The sequence below is a fragment of the Seriola aureovittata genome, chromosome 17, assembly GCF_021018895.1.
Source record: "Seriola aureovittata isolate HTS-2021-v1 ecotype China chromosome 17, ASM2101889v1, whole genome shotgun sequence".
NCBI classification, from domain to species: Eukaryota; Metazoa; Chordata; class Actinopteri; order Carangiformes; family Carangidae; genus Seriola; species Seriola aureovittata.
The window spans coordinates 15,640,261-15,655,207 of NC_079380.1; the positions used below are offsets into that span (position 1 = coordinate 15,640,261).

General features: G+C 41.6%; 1 protein-coding gene across 5 annotated transcripts in view; it reads left to right on the forward strand.

Moving 5' to 3' along the window:
• Positions 1-14,947, forward strand: part of LOC130185890 (septin-9-like) — a 73,975-nt gene that overhangs the window by 52,782 nt on the left and 6,246 nt on the right. For 4 of the 5 annotated variants that reach the window (XM_056402639.1, XM_056402642.1, XM_056402640.1 and 1 more), the window contains 3 exons: positions 10,901-11,110; positions 13,965-14,093; positions 14,564-14,645. In XM_056402639.1, the coding sequence (XP_056258614.1) occupies positions 10,901-11,110; positions 13,965-14,093; positions 14,564-14,645 (421 nt within the window). Of the gene's footprint in view, positions 1-952; positions 1,088-10,900; positions 11,111-13,964; positions 14,094-14,563; positions 14,646-14,947 lie in introns of those variants that run through there. The other variant, XM_056402643.1, reaches the window with a different exon arrangement.

Sequence of the window (14,947 nt, forward strand, 5' to 3'; positions counted from 1 at the left end):
GCCGTTTACATCTGTCATTCTTATCTTTGGCTGCCCCTTCTAACATATTATGTATTGATGCTTGAAAACCTGGTGACGTTATTTACTGCTTTTGTTTTTTAAAAGATTACAAATGAGTGCATTGTCAAATGTTGCTGTGTTCGCTCTGAAATTGATCATAGCTTTGCAGTGATTATAAACTGATTTTTACAACATGCCAGAAATGTTTTTATTTTGATTTGCATTTGTGTGTGTGTCGATGTTATTGAATATTGCCAAAACAGCTTAGTTGTGGTGGAATTATGCAATACCTCTACTCCCAGCTTTTCCAACATTTTCTCCTTTTCAGAAAGAACAAATGTCTTCATAGCCTGTGCTCACTCTGCATCACATAAGACTGCCTGAAACATGAAACAGCTCCCTCTAAAAGTGTAACTTGGCTTTTGACTCATAGTCCAAAGTGTTTGTTAGTATCTTGAACTAAAAGCGAAATTATTCAAAGCACCACCTTATGTAATATCAAAGGGAATCCCAGTGGTTTGATGTGAAGTGTCTCAGGTCTGTGTGTGAGGAATGAGTGGGATGTGGTGAATGCAGAGCCTGGAGAGGAGATGAGAGGGTCAGGCCAGGTAATTAGGGTTGTAAATAATCCTGGGAGTTTAGGAGAGGGACATTCAGCTGGCTCAAAGGCTGCACTCAGTCTCAGTGTAGAAACGTACACACATAATCCCTGCCTTTTTTTTTTTTTTTTTTTCTCTGTAACCCATCTTCTCTTTAAGTAATTGTTCTTCCTCTACTGCTTCTGACAAAATACACGTGCACTGTCTTCCTCACTTCCACACAATCTCTGCTAAAGTTTACTTTATGGTGCATAGAGGTTGGAAGTTTTTTTTTTCTCTCTTTTTTTCCTTCTACTTTTGGTGAAGAGGGGAGGTTATTTGAAGGAAGTGGGTGTGTCTTGTTGCCTTGCATGCTGAGTCACATGACAGGCCTAGGTGGGAGGGGCAGGCAGGGAGCTTCCAGAGCCACAGCAGAGTTTGGCCTCTCACTGGAGCGCTGCACTTCGGCAGGGGACGACTCATACACACATATACACACTTCACACACGGTGAGTGTTTTGCATACTGGGAGAGTGTGACTGTGTGTATGTGTGTGTTTGCAAGAGGGTGGTTGTAAGTAGAGGGGATGAATGTTTTTCTTTCATTGTGTTTTTATCTGGTTTGTTTATTTTCTTCCATGGAAGAAGAGATTTGATCTGTTGTTTTCATATACTTGATATATATCTGTGCATGCCTTCCTTATCCACTCAGGAGCCATGCTGTTTGAAAGTGTCAAAATATTCCTGTTGTTTAAATATACATAGTGGCTGTTTCTGTTTCTTTTGAGTTCAGATATAGGTGTGAATCTCACAGAGAAGCTTTTTAGTTATTTGTGTTTCCCATTTACGTGTGTGTGTGTGCTTGCTTGTGCGTAATTACCATTGTTAAAGTTTTGCATTTCCTTTGTTTTTCATCCCCTAAATGTTGTTTGTGTGTTTGTGTCTGCTCTGTAAACTGCAAGCTTTGTAATCAATCTATCTTTGCATAACACACATACACACACATACAGAGGGATGTAAAAATTGTGTTTCAGCTCCTACACTGTTTAACTTCACATTTTGTGTTCTTCATGTTTCCCCCCCTCCTGATATTGTCCACACACTGGACGCGTTCTGTCATTACTAGACCAGCAGCAAGCACTCAGGTGTGTGTGTGTGCGTGTGCAGCAACATGAAAGGTTAGCTCCACACATGTGGTTGGTAGACATCAGAAAGTGCGGAAGGGAATCTTTCAGTTGAGTGTCTGCTTTGGAAAGTAGAGTAAAGGAATCCACATAGCTAATGGTAATCGGTGGAAAGTAGTCTTTATTCCTTTCCACTGGGAAACGCTAGGTATCAGATTTTGACCAAAATCAAAGGGTATTCTTTCTTTTTTTGTTCAGTTTGAGCCATTTTGTTGACCCTGTCCAGCTTCAGTTTCTCTTTCATGTTTATTCTTTCATCTCTGCTTTTCTGATTAGTCAGTCTGTGTTTAAGTGGTGAGAGCGTGAATTCTTGGTGAACTTGCGATGTGGCAGCAGCTGGAAAGCTGAGCCCTGAGCATTGTATTATCCAGGCTTTGTTGTCTAGGGTTGACCTGGGGAACACAAGGCGTAGCTCTCTGACAATATCAACCCGATGGAAAACAGCAACCACCCTTCACCTTTTCAGAGAGTCACCAGCCTCTGGTTTGCCTCACCAGCATACACACACACACACACACACACACACACACACACACACACACACACACACACACACACACACTTTTACACAGAGGAAGCTGTTGAAAGGAGCTCTGTTGTGGCCCCTGTGCAATGCCAAGCGAGAACAGACAGTGGCCTTTCACCAGTGTTTGATGGGACTCTGAAAAGGTCATCGTTACCTTCTGTATCTTGTGCGTCTTTGTGTGTCTGTGCATGTTGTGAGTCAGCAAATAAGTCAGTGCTGTAAGATTATGTATCTGTTATGGAATTCAGAATCATAACTTTGAAATGCAAAATATTTCACGAATGTAACTGGAGCTGTGAAATGTAAAATTGATAAGGTTTCATATGTGTAAGTTGACATGCTGTACATTCTCAAACAGATAGTTTGAGGTTTTTTTTGTGTGTGTGGATGTGCATGTGTGCATGCATTTTGTGGGGGTTGTAAAGTTTCAGGTTAAGAAGTTATGTTTAGAGAAAAAATGTTTTCATTCAGTTGTCCTGAGACAAGTTTACTGCCCCTCATCTGTCAAGTACAGATCAAATGTAAACCAGGACATACTCTGATGTAACTATTTTATGTGTAGGGCTTAATCCCAAATTGGAGAGGATAGTGTACACAGTGTCAAACATTACGTCTGTGTGAAGATTTGCATTTCATGTGGACAAATGGTAGAAAATAAGAACTGAAATTTAAAAAAAAAAAAAAAACAATCACACAGTGCACCTACTGGAACCTATCAAATTAGAATAGTTAGTAGTGAGATCTTTTTATGTTACTGTGTGCTATTCTACTCTCCAGCTTTGTATGTGGGTCAGTCACAGTCCATAAATACTGCTCCTGAGGCCTGGAGAGGACCAGAGTGACAGGCTTTATATCTCTCACACTCACACACACACACACACACACACACACACACACACACACACACACACACACACACACACACACACACACAGATTGTGGAGTGTGTCAGAGAGCCTTAGGACTCCTTCTGGTAATGTTGTTGATAGAATGATGGACGTGTGTTTTTTTGCACCTTCACACATACAGTGAAATATTTTATTAGTGGCCTTGGAGACCTCAAGCCTTTCCAATCTTAACACTGAAAGAAAGCTGGCCTCTTTGAATGAGTTAACATCCTGATCTGAAAAGATGCCATGCACCTTTTAATTAGTTAAACCAAACATTCAAGTATACCTTTTCTTTTTCGGCACAGTGTGGAGAGCTATTTATGTCACACTGACTTTAGTAACAACAGTGTGCCTTTTCCTCTCCATGAGTCATTTAAAAATCTGGGATGTGTTTTTCTAAAACTTCTAACTACAACCTGCCATGAGTCCTCGAATGTTATGGGATCTGGAAATATTTCTAGATGAACAGTATTTGTTTAAATATACTGATATTCATCCATATAAAGGGATTATTAGTGATATGTCTTTATGAAACCGCTGTATGACAACGTACAACTGCATGGGAAAATCTTTTATATGAGTTTGACATTTTCTGGCTGGTGTCCCTGAGGTGAGGCATTTGTGAGGACAGAGGTCAGATTCCTGAGCCCCCTGGCCCTGTGGACCCACGCCCGCTGTCAGCCAACCGTTTCACTGATACACTTTGACCCCCGCACTAAGATAAAGAACTACACTGGTTAGCTACCACCACCGGGCTAATGACTTCAACAACTCCTGTCAGGGAGCAGCTAGCAGATAATAGCTAGCTAAATTATTATTAAGCCGCTTTGCAAAGAGCCTCAGTAAATGGGCAACTTCCTGATTCATTTAGCTGTTGTGTCAACACACTTAAGGGTTAATGTTTAGTTGCTTTGGGCTAGAATATTGTTTGGTGAGGTTTAAAGTCAATTGCACACTTATGTGAAAAATGTTGTACTGTGGTAGAATTGCATTCCTTAATTGTAGATGTTCAGCTAGAAATTGAATAAATGAGCCTTGGATTGGTTAGTTAATCCATAAGGTTAATTGCTCTTTTTTTCATAATATATGGGTTAAACTTTGCAAAAAGTACATTGTTGCACTTAATGCTACCTTTTTTTGTGTGAGTTGCATATTGTCAGAGGAAGTTGAAGAACCTAGAAAGACAACAGCTCTCTTGTGCACCACCACAGTGTGGAGACTGAACACATTCCTCTGGCAGTCTAGACAAACCTGTGGGCTTCTACTGTCATTACTGCAATTTACAAACATTTCTCAACTGTCTGCAAAGTAACACTAGCTGCTGAAGCTGCTTGCACTGACATGGATACAACTTGGGCCTTGTAGAGTCAAACTACCAAGACTGTAGTAAGAATGTTAGAGATGGACAAGGACTGGTCTGTAGGTCTGGAGAGGTGACGAGTATTTCTCATACATGCAACATGTATGAAATACACACAGCTAATGAGTTGAAGAAATCATGCGCATATGTGACACACAGACCGATGCGCACACACACACACACACACACACACACACACACACACACACACACACACACACACACACAGACTGTCCGATGCCAGGTGACAAGATGAGCAAGTTGGACCCTGCAGGGGTGAAAGGGCCCATTTCTCCAGGGAGCTGAATGATGAGGACTCTGGGAACTGGGCCTTGCTGCACAAACACTGTGACTTTAATAACACAACAAACCATGTTTGCACTGCCACCACTCCAATTTCCCCCTTTTATTAAGGGATTCACTGTCAGAGGGTGGGAAAAAGTGTGTGTGTGTGTGTGTGTGTGTGTGTGTGTGTGTGTGTGTGTGTGCGCGCACACGTGTTTATGTCCGTCCCCTGGGTCTATCACAAACCCATGTGGTCTGGAGTATCTAATTGAGTCTGTGCTGGAGGGCTGGAACCCTAGTTCAAAGTAATTTAATGGCAACATGCACTTCATTCTCTCTACACAAGTTTCTCAGTTGTTTTTGTACCATCTCTTCCTCTTGTGGGAAATCAACAGTTTAAAAAAAAAAAAACAAGCCGGAGAATGATTGTAAAGGCCTCCCAGAACCGTTTTTGATTTTTATCAGAGTGAATAAGCTTTGCAGCAACCTACACACTTCTGGAGAAGCATCTGGGTCACGGTCAGAATAAATGTAGTCCTGTTAAGACGAGACTCGACTGGAAACCTCCTTTGTCCTGTCTGGGAATGTAAATAAAGGACAAAAAGAGCAGATGTTTTTAAAGAGGGCCCATAAAAAGATTTTAGACCAGAGCAAAGATGCAAACGGCCCATTTAATGGATTAGTCCACTAATGTGTGTTTGACATGGAGATCCACACAAGCCGTATATGACTTGACTCTAAAATACTTGAGTTCAAGCTGCCTCCCCGCTAGGAGGGATTGTGCTTGGCGGTGGATACTTACGCTCCCTCAAACGTACTGTACTTAATTTTTTAAAAAGATTGCGCTGTGAATGCCCTGACACAAAAAGAGGGCCTGCTTTAAGATGACATTATTTTTGCACAAAGAGTACATGTTGTAGTCATAATTCAGGGCTCCCAATGTTGGTGGATATAATCTACAATTCACATTTACCTTTTTGCTAATTGAAAACATTATAATTAGGGCTAAGTGATATGCAAAAGGAAATAGCTTTGTAAAGGTAGAATTTATGGCTGAGCTGTTGTACTGGATTGCATTAGATTTCATTAGATTATACGGGTATACCCATAGCTAGTGAGTATATATCACGCCATAGTATCTGTTTAGATATGGAAAACTTTGTTTAGTTGATGCATCTCTTTGTCCTGCATGGCCAGTGTCACTTTCACCTGTTTATTATCTTGTATTTCAGGATGTATTCTCACTTTTGGAGAAATCTGGCATGGTAGTTGAATGATTATGGTTGGAAGTTCTGTATCATAACAATAAAGAATAAATGTAGCCCATCTCTATTAATGCGCATAAACAATAGTTTGGCTCATCCTGATGCCTCATCCTTTAAACAATGATATGTAAACACTTAAAAATGACATTTTCCTTCAAGCAGAGCACTGTACTGGTGTAAATCTGTATAATAAGAAGCAAAATGAAGAAAACGTAAAACATAATACGACTCATTTAAATTATCGAAAATACTTGGTACTTTCTACATAGTGTATTACACAGTCCTCAAAGTGTCTAAAGGGAAATCATTTGTGGAATCAGTGTTTTAAGAATTCAGTGAGTGACTCACTTCTAGATAAGAAGCACGCTTCTTCTGGATTCCTCTCCAGTGATTCAAGGCAGTTTTGTACAGAGGGTCAAACCACTGGTTTGTCATGAGGGTGACTAACCTCAGCACAGCTCTTTTCCAACCTAAACTTGGGAACATGACCCCTGACCTGCTCGCCACGCTGTCAAGATCAACACCCTGGGCAGCTGCGGCATGGCTCGGTGGTTCTGACCACATCTCCGCTAAACATAGACGACACAGTCACAGTGTTCTTCACAGTTCTGGGCATTTTCTGTGCCTTTTTTAAAAAAGACATGTAACAGATAGGGACACGTTTAGCTGGTTGCAACTGTATTTACATCCCTGTTTGGAGGCCTGTGTGTAGTTAGTGAGGAATGCCCCAGGCACAAAAGTGGAATAAATCACAAACTCTACTCTCCTCAAAGTTTTTTTTTTTTTTTTTTTTTCCTTTTTCCTCCCTCCTCCATTCTACACTCCTTCCTCTGTCTTCCTTGTTTTGACCTTATCTTTTTTTACCTCCCACTCCCTCATGGTCCTCTTCCTTTTTGCTTCCCTCCATTATCTCTCACTCCTGCCTTCCTCCACCTTTTCATGACTACATCATTTCTTTTTACATTGACTTCATGCTTCTTTCTCCTCCCTGCTCTCATTTCCAAAATGTTTTGTGGTATTTGGAGGCCGTATTTACAAAAAAGTAATCTGATGCTGCTGGAAGCAGCAAAAAAAAAAAAAAAATATTCCTCAAGGCCTATAATTGAAAACAGGATCACAGCAAGTCCAATGAGTCATTCTCTGCTTTCCAATTTCTAAAATTAATTTTGCTTTCTTACAGACTCAAAGGAAAGATATTATCAGTGCCATCCCATAACTGGACCTGATACAGGGGAAAACCTTGTAGAGCTGAAGGTGATGCCAGTAGATGTTTTTGATTCATGAGAAATTGTGTATAGTGCTCACTTGCAGCTGAGAGAGGCTCATTTAACTCATTGCCAAAGTGTTTAAACAAAACCACATCATTTTGAATGAGAGCATCCACCAAACATATTCAAATACCTGGTGTTGCTGCTGAAGGTGGTTTGTTATATCCCTATTTAACCTGGCAGGAACCTGTGATTTTTGAGTCAGGCTGGTGTTTTGACTGGCCTGTGTTTGATAGGGTTGGGGTAATGTCCACTTGCTGGTAAGCCACCAGGGCCCGACATTTTTCATGTGTTTTTTTAACAGTTATAGGGTCGTGCTCCAACTGGTCAGTAAACACCTGTTTGGCAGGACATCACGGAGGAACAGGGGGCACTGAATACCCCTGTCTGATAAATGGTCTGTGTATCCAGATGTTCAATAATAGGCTACTTCTGAGTCCTTCACCAGTCTGGTTTTATACACTCTCAAAACTGAATTGACACGGTGCGCTTCACTCACAGCTTGACATTCTTGCATTAACATCGCTACACTGTGGTCTTTGTAGTTTACTTATTTTGATGACACAGGACTGGAACACTTTACTACCTGTAAAGAAAGTGATTTATTTTCATTGTGGGATAGATCTGGGTTTCCCACAGTAGTGGTCCAGGACTTTGTGTGTTTGCCAAGTAGTTTACAGTGTTTGACACTACTTTGACTTGCGCAGATGGGCGGTGTCGTTGTGTATTCATGAATGACAGTTAATGATTCTCTGAAGCTTGCTCACTTCTGTCTGGGAAACCAGCTAGTTAAGATGCAGGAGACGACTTCACGAAACTGTCTTTTGGTGGCTTCAGTATTTTTCCAGCCACACTAGGAGAATAGTGTGTGTTTACTATTTGTTACACAGAACAGACAGCTTGTTAATACAATAGATGTGGGCAGCATTGTTCTCAGTACCCTGTTCTCAAAGAAGGAAATGAGACTCTTGTTTGAGGACAAGACCTCATATCAAATACAGATACTGTGACGGTTTGTACACATAAAGCTTTCATAAAACTGAACTACTGACCAGAGGTGAGGGACCAGATCCTCAGTCAAAAACTCTCAAGAGCACACTTCATTATGTTGTTAATCATTTATTACTGTTCAAGGTGAGTGTTTGTCAATTAATAGATAATCAAAGTAGTTGAATCTTTTTTGTCAATCACCCAATCCATTAATAAGGTAATCGTTTCAGCTCTAAAAGGATGTCTCACATTTTGAACATTCAGTTTGCTCAGGTTATTTAGTGTATTAAAAGAGGAGGAGGATTGTTGTTTGTTTTTGTTTTTTTGGTGTTTTGCAGGCATAGCTGCTGTTGGGTGATATTTGAGAACAGAGGCTGACACTGTATCTCAAGTGTTGACCATTAAGCTTATTCACTTACTGTCTATTAGCTTTGATGGTATCCTGCCTTAGGTGAAGCGCCGTTGTTGCAGTCGCTTGTCAACGTGTGCTTGCCCCTGGCGAACATCTCTGTTTACAGCTCATACGTCACAGAAGCACTGGTTAAGCAGCGAGAGAGAAGGATTGACATGAACAGTAGCAACCAGAGGATAAAAGAACAAGAGTTGTGTGAGGTGAGATAAAGGTAACAAAAGGAGGGACTTTGTAAAAGCGACAACCAATATAATATTCAAGATAAAAGCCAGATGAGAGCGGTAGAGAGGAGGAAAAGATAATGGGGAGTTGAACAGGAGATACAATGGGAAAACTGTGAGATGAAGTGTAGAGGGGAAACTGATGACAGGAGGGAATCACTATGTGGAGGGGAGGAAAGGGTGAGGTTGAGAGAAAAAGACACTGGCTGAGGTATGGGAATGCGGGAGGTGCAGAGGAGAGGTGGAGGGCAGTGAGTTGCAGTAAGTTGCTGACTGACTGCTGGAACAGGATGGGGAAGTGGTGAAGGAGGCCAGGAGAGCTGCTTCCATAGGTGGGTCTCTATGACACACACACACACACACACACACACACACACACACACACACACACACACACACACACACACACACACAATGGAGCACATTATAAAAGACTCAATGGTGAATATGAACTAGTGTTGAGTTTCCACTGGAGTGTTATTCTTCACTGACTCTCATCCATTAATCAATGCAGTGCCAGTTTGACGAATGTGGAGCTCCCACCAGCAGTGGTGCCATTCCCTGCTGATTTAATTCCTCATACAAGGGGAATTACAAGGGAAACTAGCAAATAATTTGGACTCCTTTTCCGTGTGGCAGGACAAGTGTTGTGGAGTAAGATTTGTGGCTGAGCTGGAATCCAATGGCTGTTGAATTCTTGGCAGCCGGTGTGGGCTGACGGTATATGCGCTCGTTCACGTTTGTGTGTGCCAGCTAGGTCAGCTATGTGATCAAAAGGAGGAAAGGCAGAGTGTGTATGAGGCCACGACGTGTGTACTCTATATGCGTTTTGTGTGTGTGTGTGTGTGTGTGTGTGTGTGTGTGTGTTGTGTGTGTGTGTGTGTGTGTGTGTGTGTGTGTGTGTGTGTGTGTGTGTGTGTGTGTGTGTGTGTGTGTGTGTGTGTGTGTGTGTGTGTGAGAGCCAGGCTAGCAGGGTGAGTGTATCAGGTTTCAGAATTAGCCTTCTCTCTCTTTTCCACTCTCGCAGTAACAGGACAGTACCACTGCGCCGAGGACAGCGAGGGAAAGGGAGGCCTTGTGAGGGGCGGCAGCTACTTAAACTACTGGACATACAGACACAGACATAAACACTGTAAATTCTTCACCTACACGGACTTAACGCATTGTTGGAGCCATTTTCTGCATGTACAGACCTTAGTGAGCATATTAAAAGTTGAATATTTAGCTTATGATTGGACACACATCTGCAGGCATTCCACAAAAGGACATTAAGCTAATCATTAGCAAAACAAACTCCAGGGATAACCTCCTGCCAAGTGCAAAGTACTGTAATACTACAGAGTGTATTTCCTAAGGGTTTTCTGTTGAGTCAAGAGTCTCTGCTGGCGTGAGACCAGCCACCACCTCTGTTTGAAAGTCCAAGGGTGTTTTTTACAAGGTGTCTATGGTGTTTGATTAGAAAACAGGCTAAAACAACTAAACACATTTATCAGTACCCATCCTCCTCCAGCAGGTTCATCCAAAGCAATGAAGAACAGCAGTTTCCCAAGAGTATTTATTTATTTATTTATTTATTTATTTATTGTGTACATGGTGAATTTCATGGATCATGACGTAGTTTTTAATAAGTTTATAAGCAGCTTGACGGTTTACAGTAACTTGATTGAGTGATGAGTTCTTAGAAACTCAGATTCTTGGAGTTCTTGCTGTGCAGATGTTTTCCAGTACCGTACTCAGCTAAGCACCTCTCTCTTCTGCTTCCTCATCTTACCTAAACTACTTGTTTTTCACGTTCTCGCCATTGCTAATCGGACATATATCTGTCACTACTCTTCCACCCCCATTCTCGCCATACGCTTAATCCCTCCATGGTGCACCTCAGCAGCTCTCCTCTAACCTTCTTCTCTGTCTTATCAAATCAGGGCCAGAAGTGATCTCCAGCTACAGCGGCAGTGCCATGTCTGAGGCGGTGGTGCCCGATGCTATGATGTCCCCAGCAGTGGGTGGCCTGTATGGGGAGAAGGCCGGTGGCCCCGCGGTGGACTTCAGTTACGTGGGTATCGACGCCATTCTGGAGCAGATGAGGAGGAAGGCCATGAAGCAGGGTTTTGAGCTCAACATTATGGTTGTGGGTAAGCAGAGCATGTGCACACTCGCTAAAGTAACCAGGTTACAATTGGCTTTCTTCAGTAGGCTGATGAAAACGAGAAACTTCAATTGCATACATGTATTTTGGGGAAACCTTATTTCCCCAGATAGATTTCTCCTGGAGATTGCTGATTTCTTGACCATGAAACCAGGTTTCTAATTGGGGTTTTACATGTTCTCATGGGTATGACAAAGACTTCAGACAGAGAAAATATCTTGACCCCTCACACACACTAGAGACATGCATGTATCAGAAACATTCCTGTCATTGCCTCTGGCTAAAGCACCTGCCTCAGGGCTGGAGTTGGTCCCTTGTTGCTGGGTTGTGGATGGTTACTGCTCCTAAATTTCTAGGATTTCTCAAATAGTGAGGATGAATGTTTCCGTGATGACTAATAAAATATGACTTAAAAGCTGTTTCAAGGATGTACTCAAAACCTGACATTACTGGGCTGCAGATGTAATAATTGGCTGTACACTGAAAAGGGGGAATTTTTAATCAACAATTCACTTTCTCATTCTGAGCCTTGTCATCAAGTGTAGGCTACATTTCACATCAAGTATCCACCTGTTATCTTGTGTGTTTATCTCAAAACGACCTCAGCCAACTGTTAAACCGTGTCCTGTCATTCAGCTATGATACTGTTTTCTCTCTAATTAAGTTTTGTTAGAAAACTGAGGCCTCAAATGTATTTTAATAAGCAGCCAAACACAGCAGGACTTAAAACTCTTTCTCATTGAGCCCTCATCACGGTGATCACACACCTTTTTAAAACGGGAGCTAATTACACACAAACGCACACCTCTAGAGTAGACGGGCCACCATAAAACCCATGCCACCTCCCTGCTGCATGTCTCCTCTGGGTGATGTTGCGCCGGTTGGTCTGTGTTTCATCCTCAAATAAAAAGGCTCCCTTAAGAAGCAGCCTTAGGGGTTGAGACTGAGTTGTGCAAAGTTGTGGAGGCAGTGGTAAACAAAACTGAACACACTCAGTCTCCATGTGGTTTTTGCATTCAGGTGCAATTATATTCCATCACTTAAAAACGGAGAGGAGTGCAGCCAGGAATTATGCTTTTTAAAATTGAATGAATGGGTTGGTATCTTTATGGTTAAGAGTATGCTTCAGATATTTAATTTGTATGATTTTAAATGGTGTAGGCGTATGATCACAAAGCAACAGAGCAGGTAGGAGTCCCTGGAGTCCCTGTTGAAGCCCCTGTGATGACTTTTAATATCCAAATACTCAAAGGTCAACTTCACTGACATCATAGTGCTCTGCAGAAATACTTCTGGTCAGTATTCAATGCTGTAACTCAGGAACAGAAGTGGAGATAGAGACAGTATTACCTGCAACTTGACTGGTTGCTGGAGGCATACAACTATATAATTCTAGTTGGACAGAATTTGGTGCCATAGGAGGGAGAGTGGAAAATGCAGCCTGTGTATACTTAAAAAGACATGGATGAACTGAAAAAATGTTTTATTGATCAATGGATTTTTGATCTTTTTCATCAATGATATTATGAAGATATTTCGTCACAGTTTTTCTTTGCTGTTAATTTAGTCTTGTCACAGTTTTAAACAAAATCTGCCCTATGACCACATGCAGGAGGCAAGCGTGGGATTTTGGCACCACATCACCGTTGTGATGGTAGTTAGTGAAAGAATGTTGGACCAAGACGCTTTGGGAAATACAGCTGTTACAGAAAGAGTGGACACTGTAGAGTACTGCTAAAGCTTTACAGTAGATACAGTCCAAATTTGGCATGTGGTGATGAATTTCATCCAATAAAATCTGCAGCTGTCGTCTCTCAGTATTTGATGCATTAACTCGCTGCCGACTGCAATGTGAATGCGACTGTGTTGGAGCGGGTGAAGTTCTCGCTGTTGATTTAACCTGAAGCCGAACTGTGAATGTCCGCTGCCCAGTGGTACCCGCCAAGCTCCTCTTCATTAACCTGTGATTGGTGATCGCATGCAGAGGCAAGTGGTTGTCCCATCCATACAGACATTTGGACAGCCAGCTTCTACCATAAAGATACCCTCGGGCTGTCTTATCCAGATGGACAGCATTATTACTCTGAACAGCAACCATTCATGTGACCATCTAGTTGAAAACTATCTGCAAATGATTATAATTAAAAGAAGAGCTCATATTTAGAGATTTGAAATATTACCTGAATAAAATCCATTCTTTGTCATGTTGCATATTTAATTGTATTTCATGTTTTTATCCTTCTTTGGTTTTATTTTTGTGTGTGTTCATTGTTTTACCGTTGTATTGTGTGTTATATTTTCAAATTCTTCTTGTAATCTATTGATTTCAAGATTCTTACTCTTTGTTTTACTGTTTAACAGTTTCTAACTGTTTAGAAAAGAGCTATATAAACAAAGTTAGTATTAATATTGTATATTATCTGTGACATCACCCAAATGTGTCACCCAAAATATTAAACTCCAAGTTTCTTGAAGGTGGCATTACTACAGGAGTCTTGTATTGAATTGAATTGCATCACAACACTCAAGATTTCCTATATGTCTGGTCACTCAGTGCACATAAAAAAAAAAAGGTTTACCTTGGCTCCAGTCTGTCTTTTTGATGGTGTGTTTGGGTTGTGCTCATGCATATTGATGGATTTGCTGGCAGTGTTTGTGCAGACAGACGCCTGCAGCTTGTCACTGCTTCAGTGTGGAGTCATCCTGAGTTTTAAACTGTAGAGGAAAATAATCACTGAATCGTGTTTGGGTTTATTATGACAGTGTTTTTTTATATTAAGGTGTGTGTGTGTGTGTGTGTTTGTCTCACTCTCTGCCTCTCTGATGGTTTTTGCTTACAGGACAGAGTGGCCTTGGAAAGTCTACTCTGATGAACACACTGTTCAAGTCTAAAGTCAGCCGTAAGTCAGTGCTGGCTACAGCCCAGGAGAAGATTCCCAAAACGATTGAAATCAAGTCTATCAGTCATGGTATGGCTCCTTTGATCCACTCGGTTCTTCTCTCTGTCCATTCTTTTCCTCTGTTTGTCTATGTCTGTAGGTCTGCCAGCCAAAATACACCCTCCCTCTGTCACAGACGGTATCATCCGTCAGCCGTAGTAAAGTGCTCGTCTAGTCATTCCAAACATTCATCTTATTATTCTTTCACTCTACTTTTCTTCCTCCCCTTCTTTGAATCTAATTTTCTTTAATTGCAGACTGCCATTAGTGCTCAAACTATCGTGGAATGTATTCATAACCTTACAAAACAAACAGTTTTAAAGTTGGCAGCTCTTTTGTCCTTTTACCACAAATAATCCTCCCCGAATCAGTTTCTGAATAAATTTACATCTATAACACCTGGAACAGTAGTTGTATAGAAAGTGCACAGGTTGTTTTTAGTGTGATGGTGTACAGTGGGCTGGCACTGACTGACCTCGGATGTGTTTTTGTCTGTGCAGACATTGAGGAGAAGGGAGTGAGAATGAAGCTGACAGTCATTGACACACCAGGCTTTGGAGACCAGATCAACAATGAGAACTGGTATGTTTACCATCACTGCATTAACGATATGAACTGTGAGATATGAATTATGTTTAACCAGAAGCCCCTCCCTTTCTCCTTACTGTTCCTGTTGTCTTACTTTTCCTCTTCGTGCTATGTGGCTTTATATCCTTATCTTCCTCCTCTCTCTGTTTGTCTCACTCTGAGCCCCTCCCTCTTCCTCCTTCTACCCATCTACCCCTCGTCTTCCTTTTCTACCTCGATGTTACCTCGGCCTTTCCTCTTTTATCTCCATCTCTTCCTATCCCCTCCTCCCTCATCATTCCCTCAATCAATCCCCG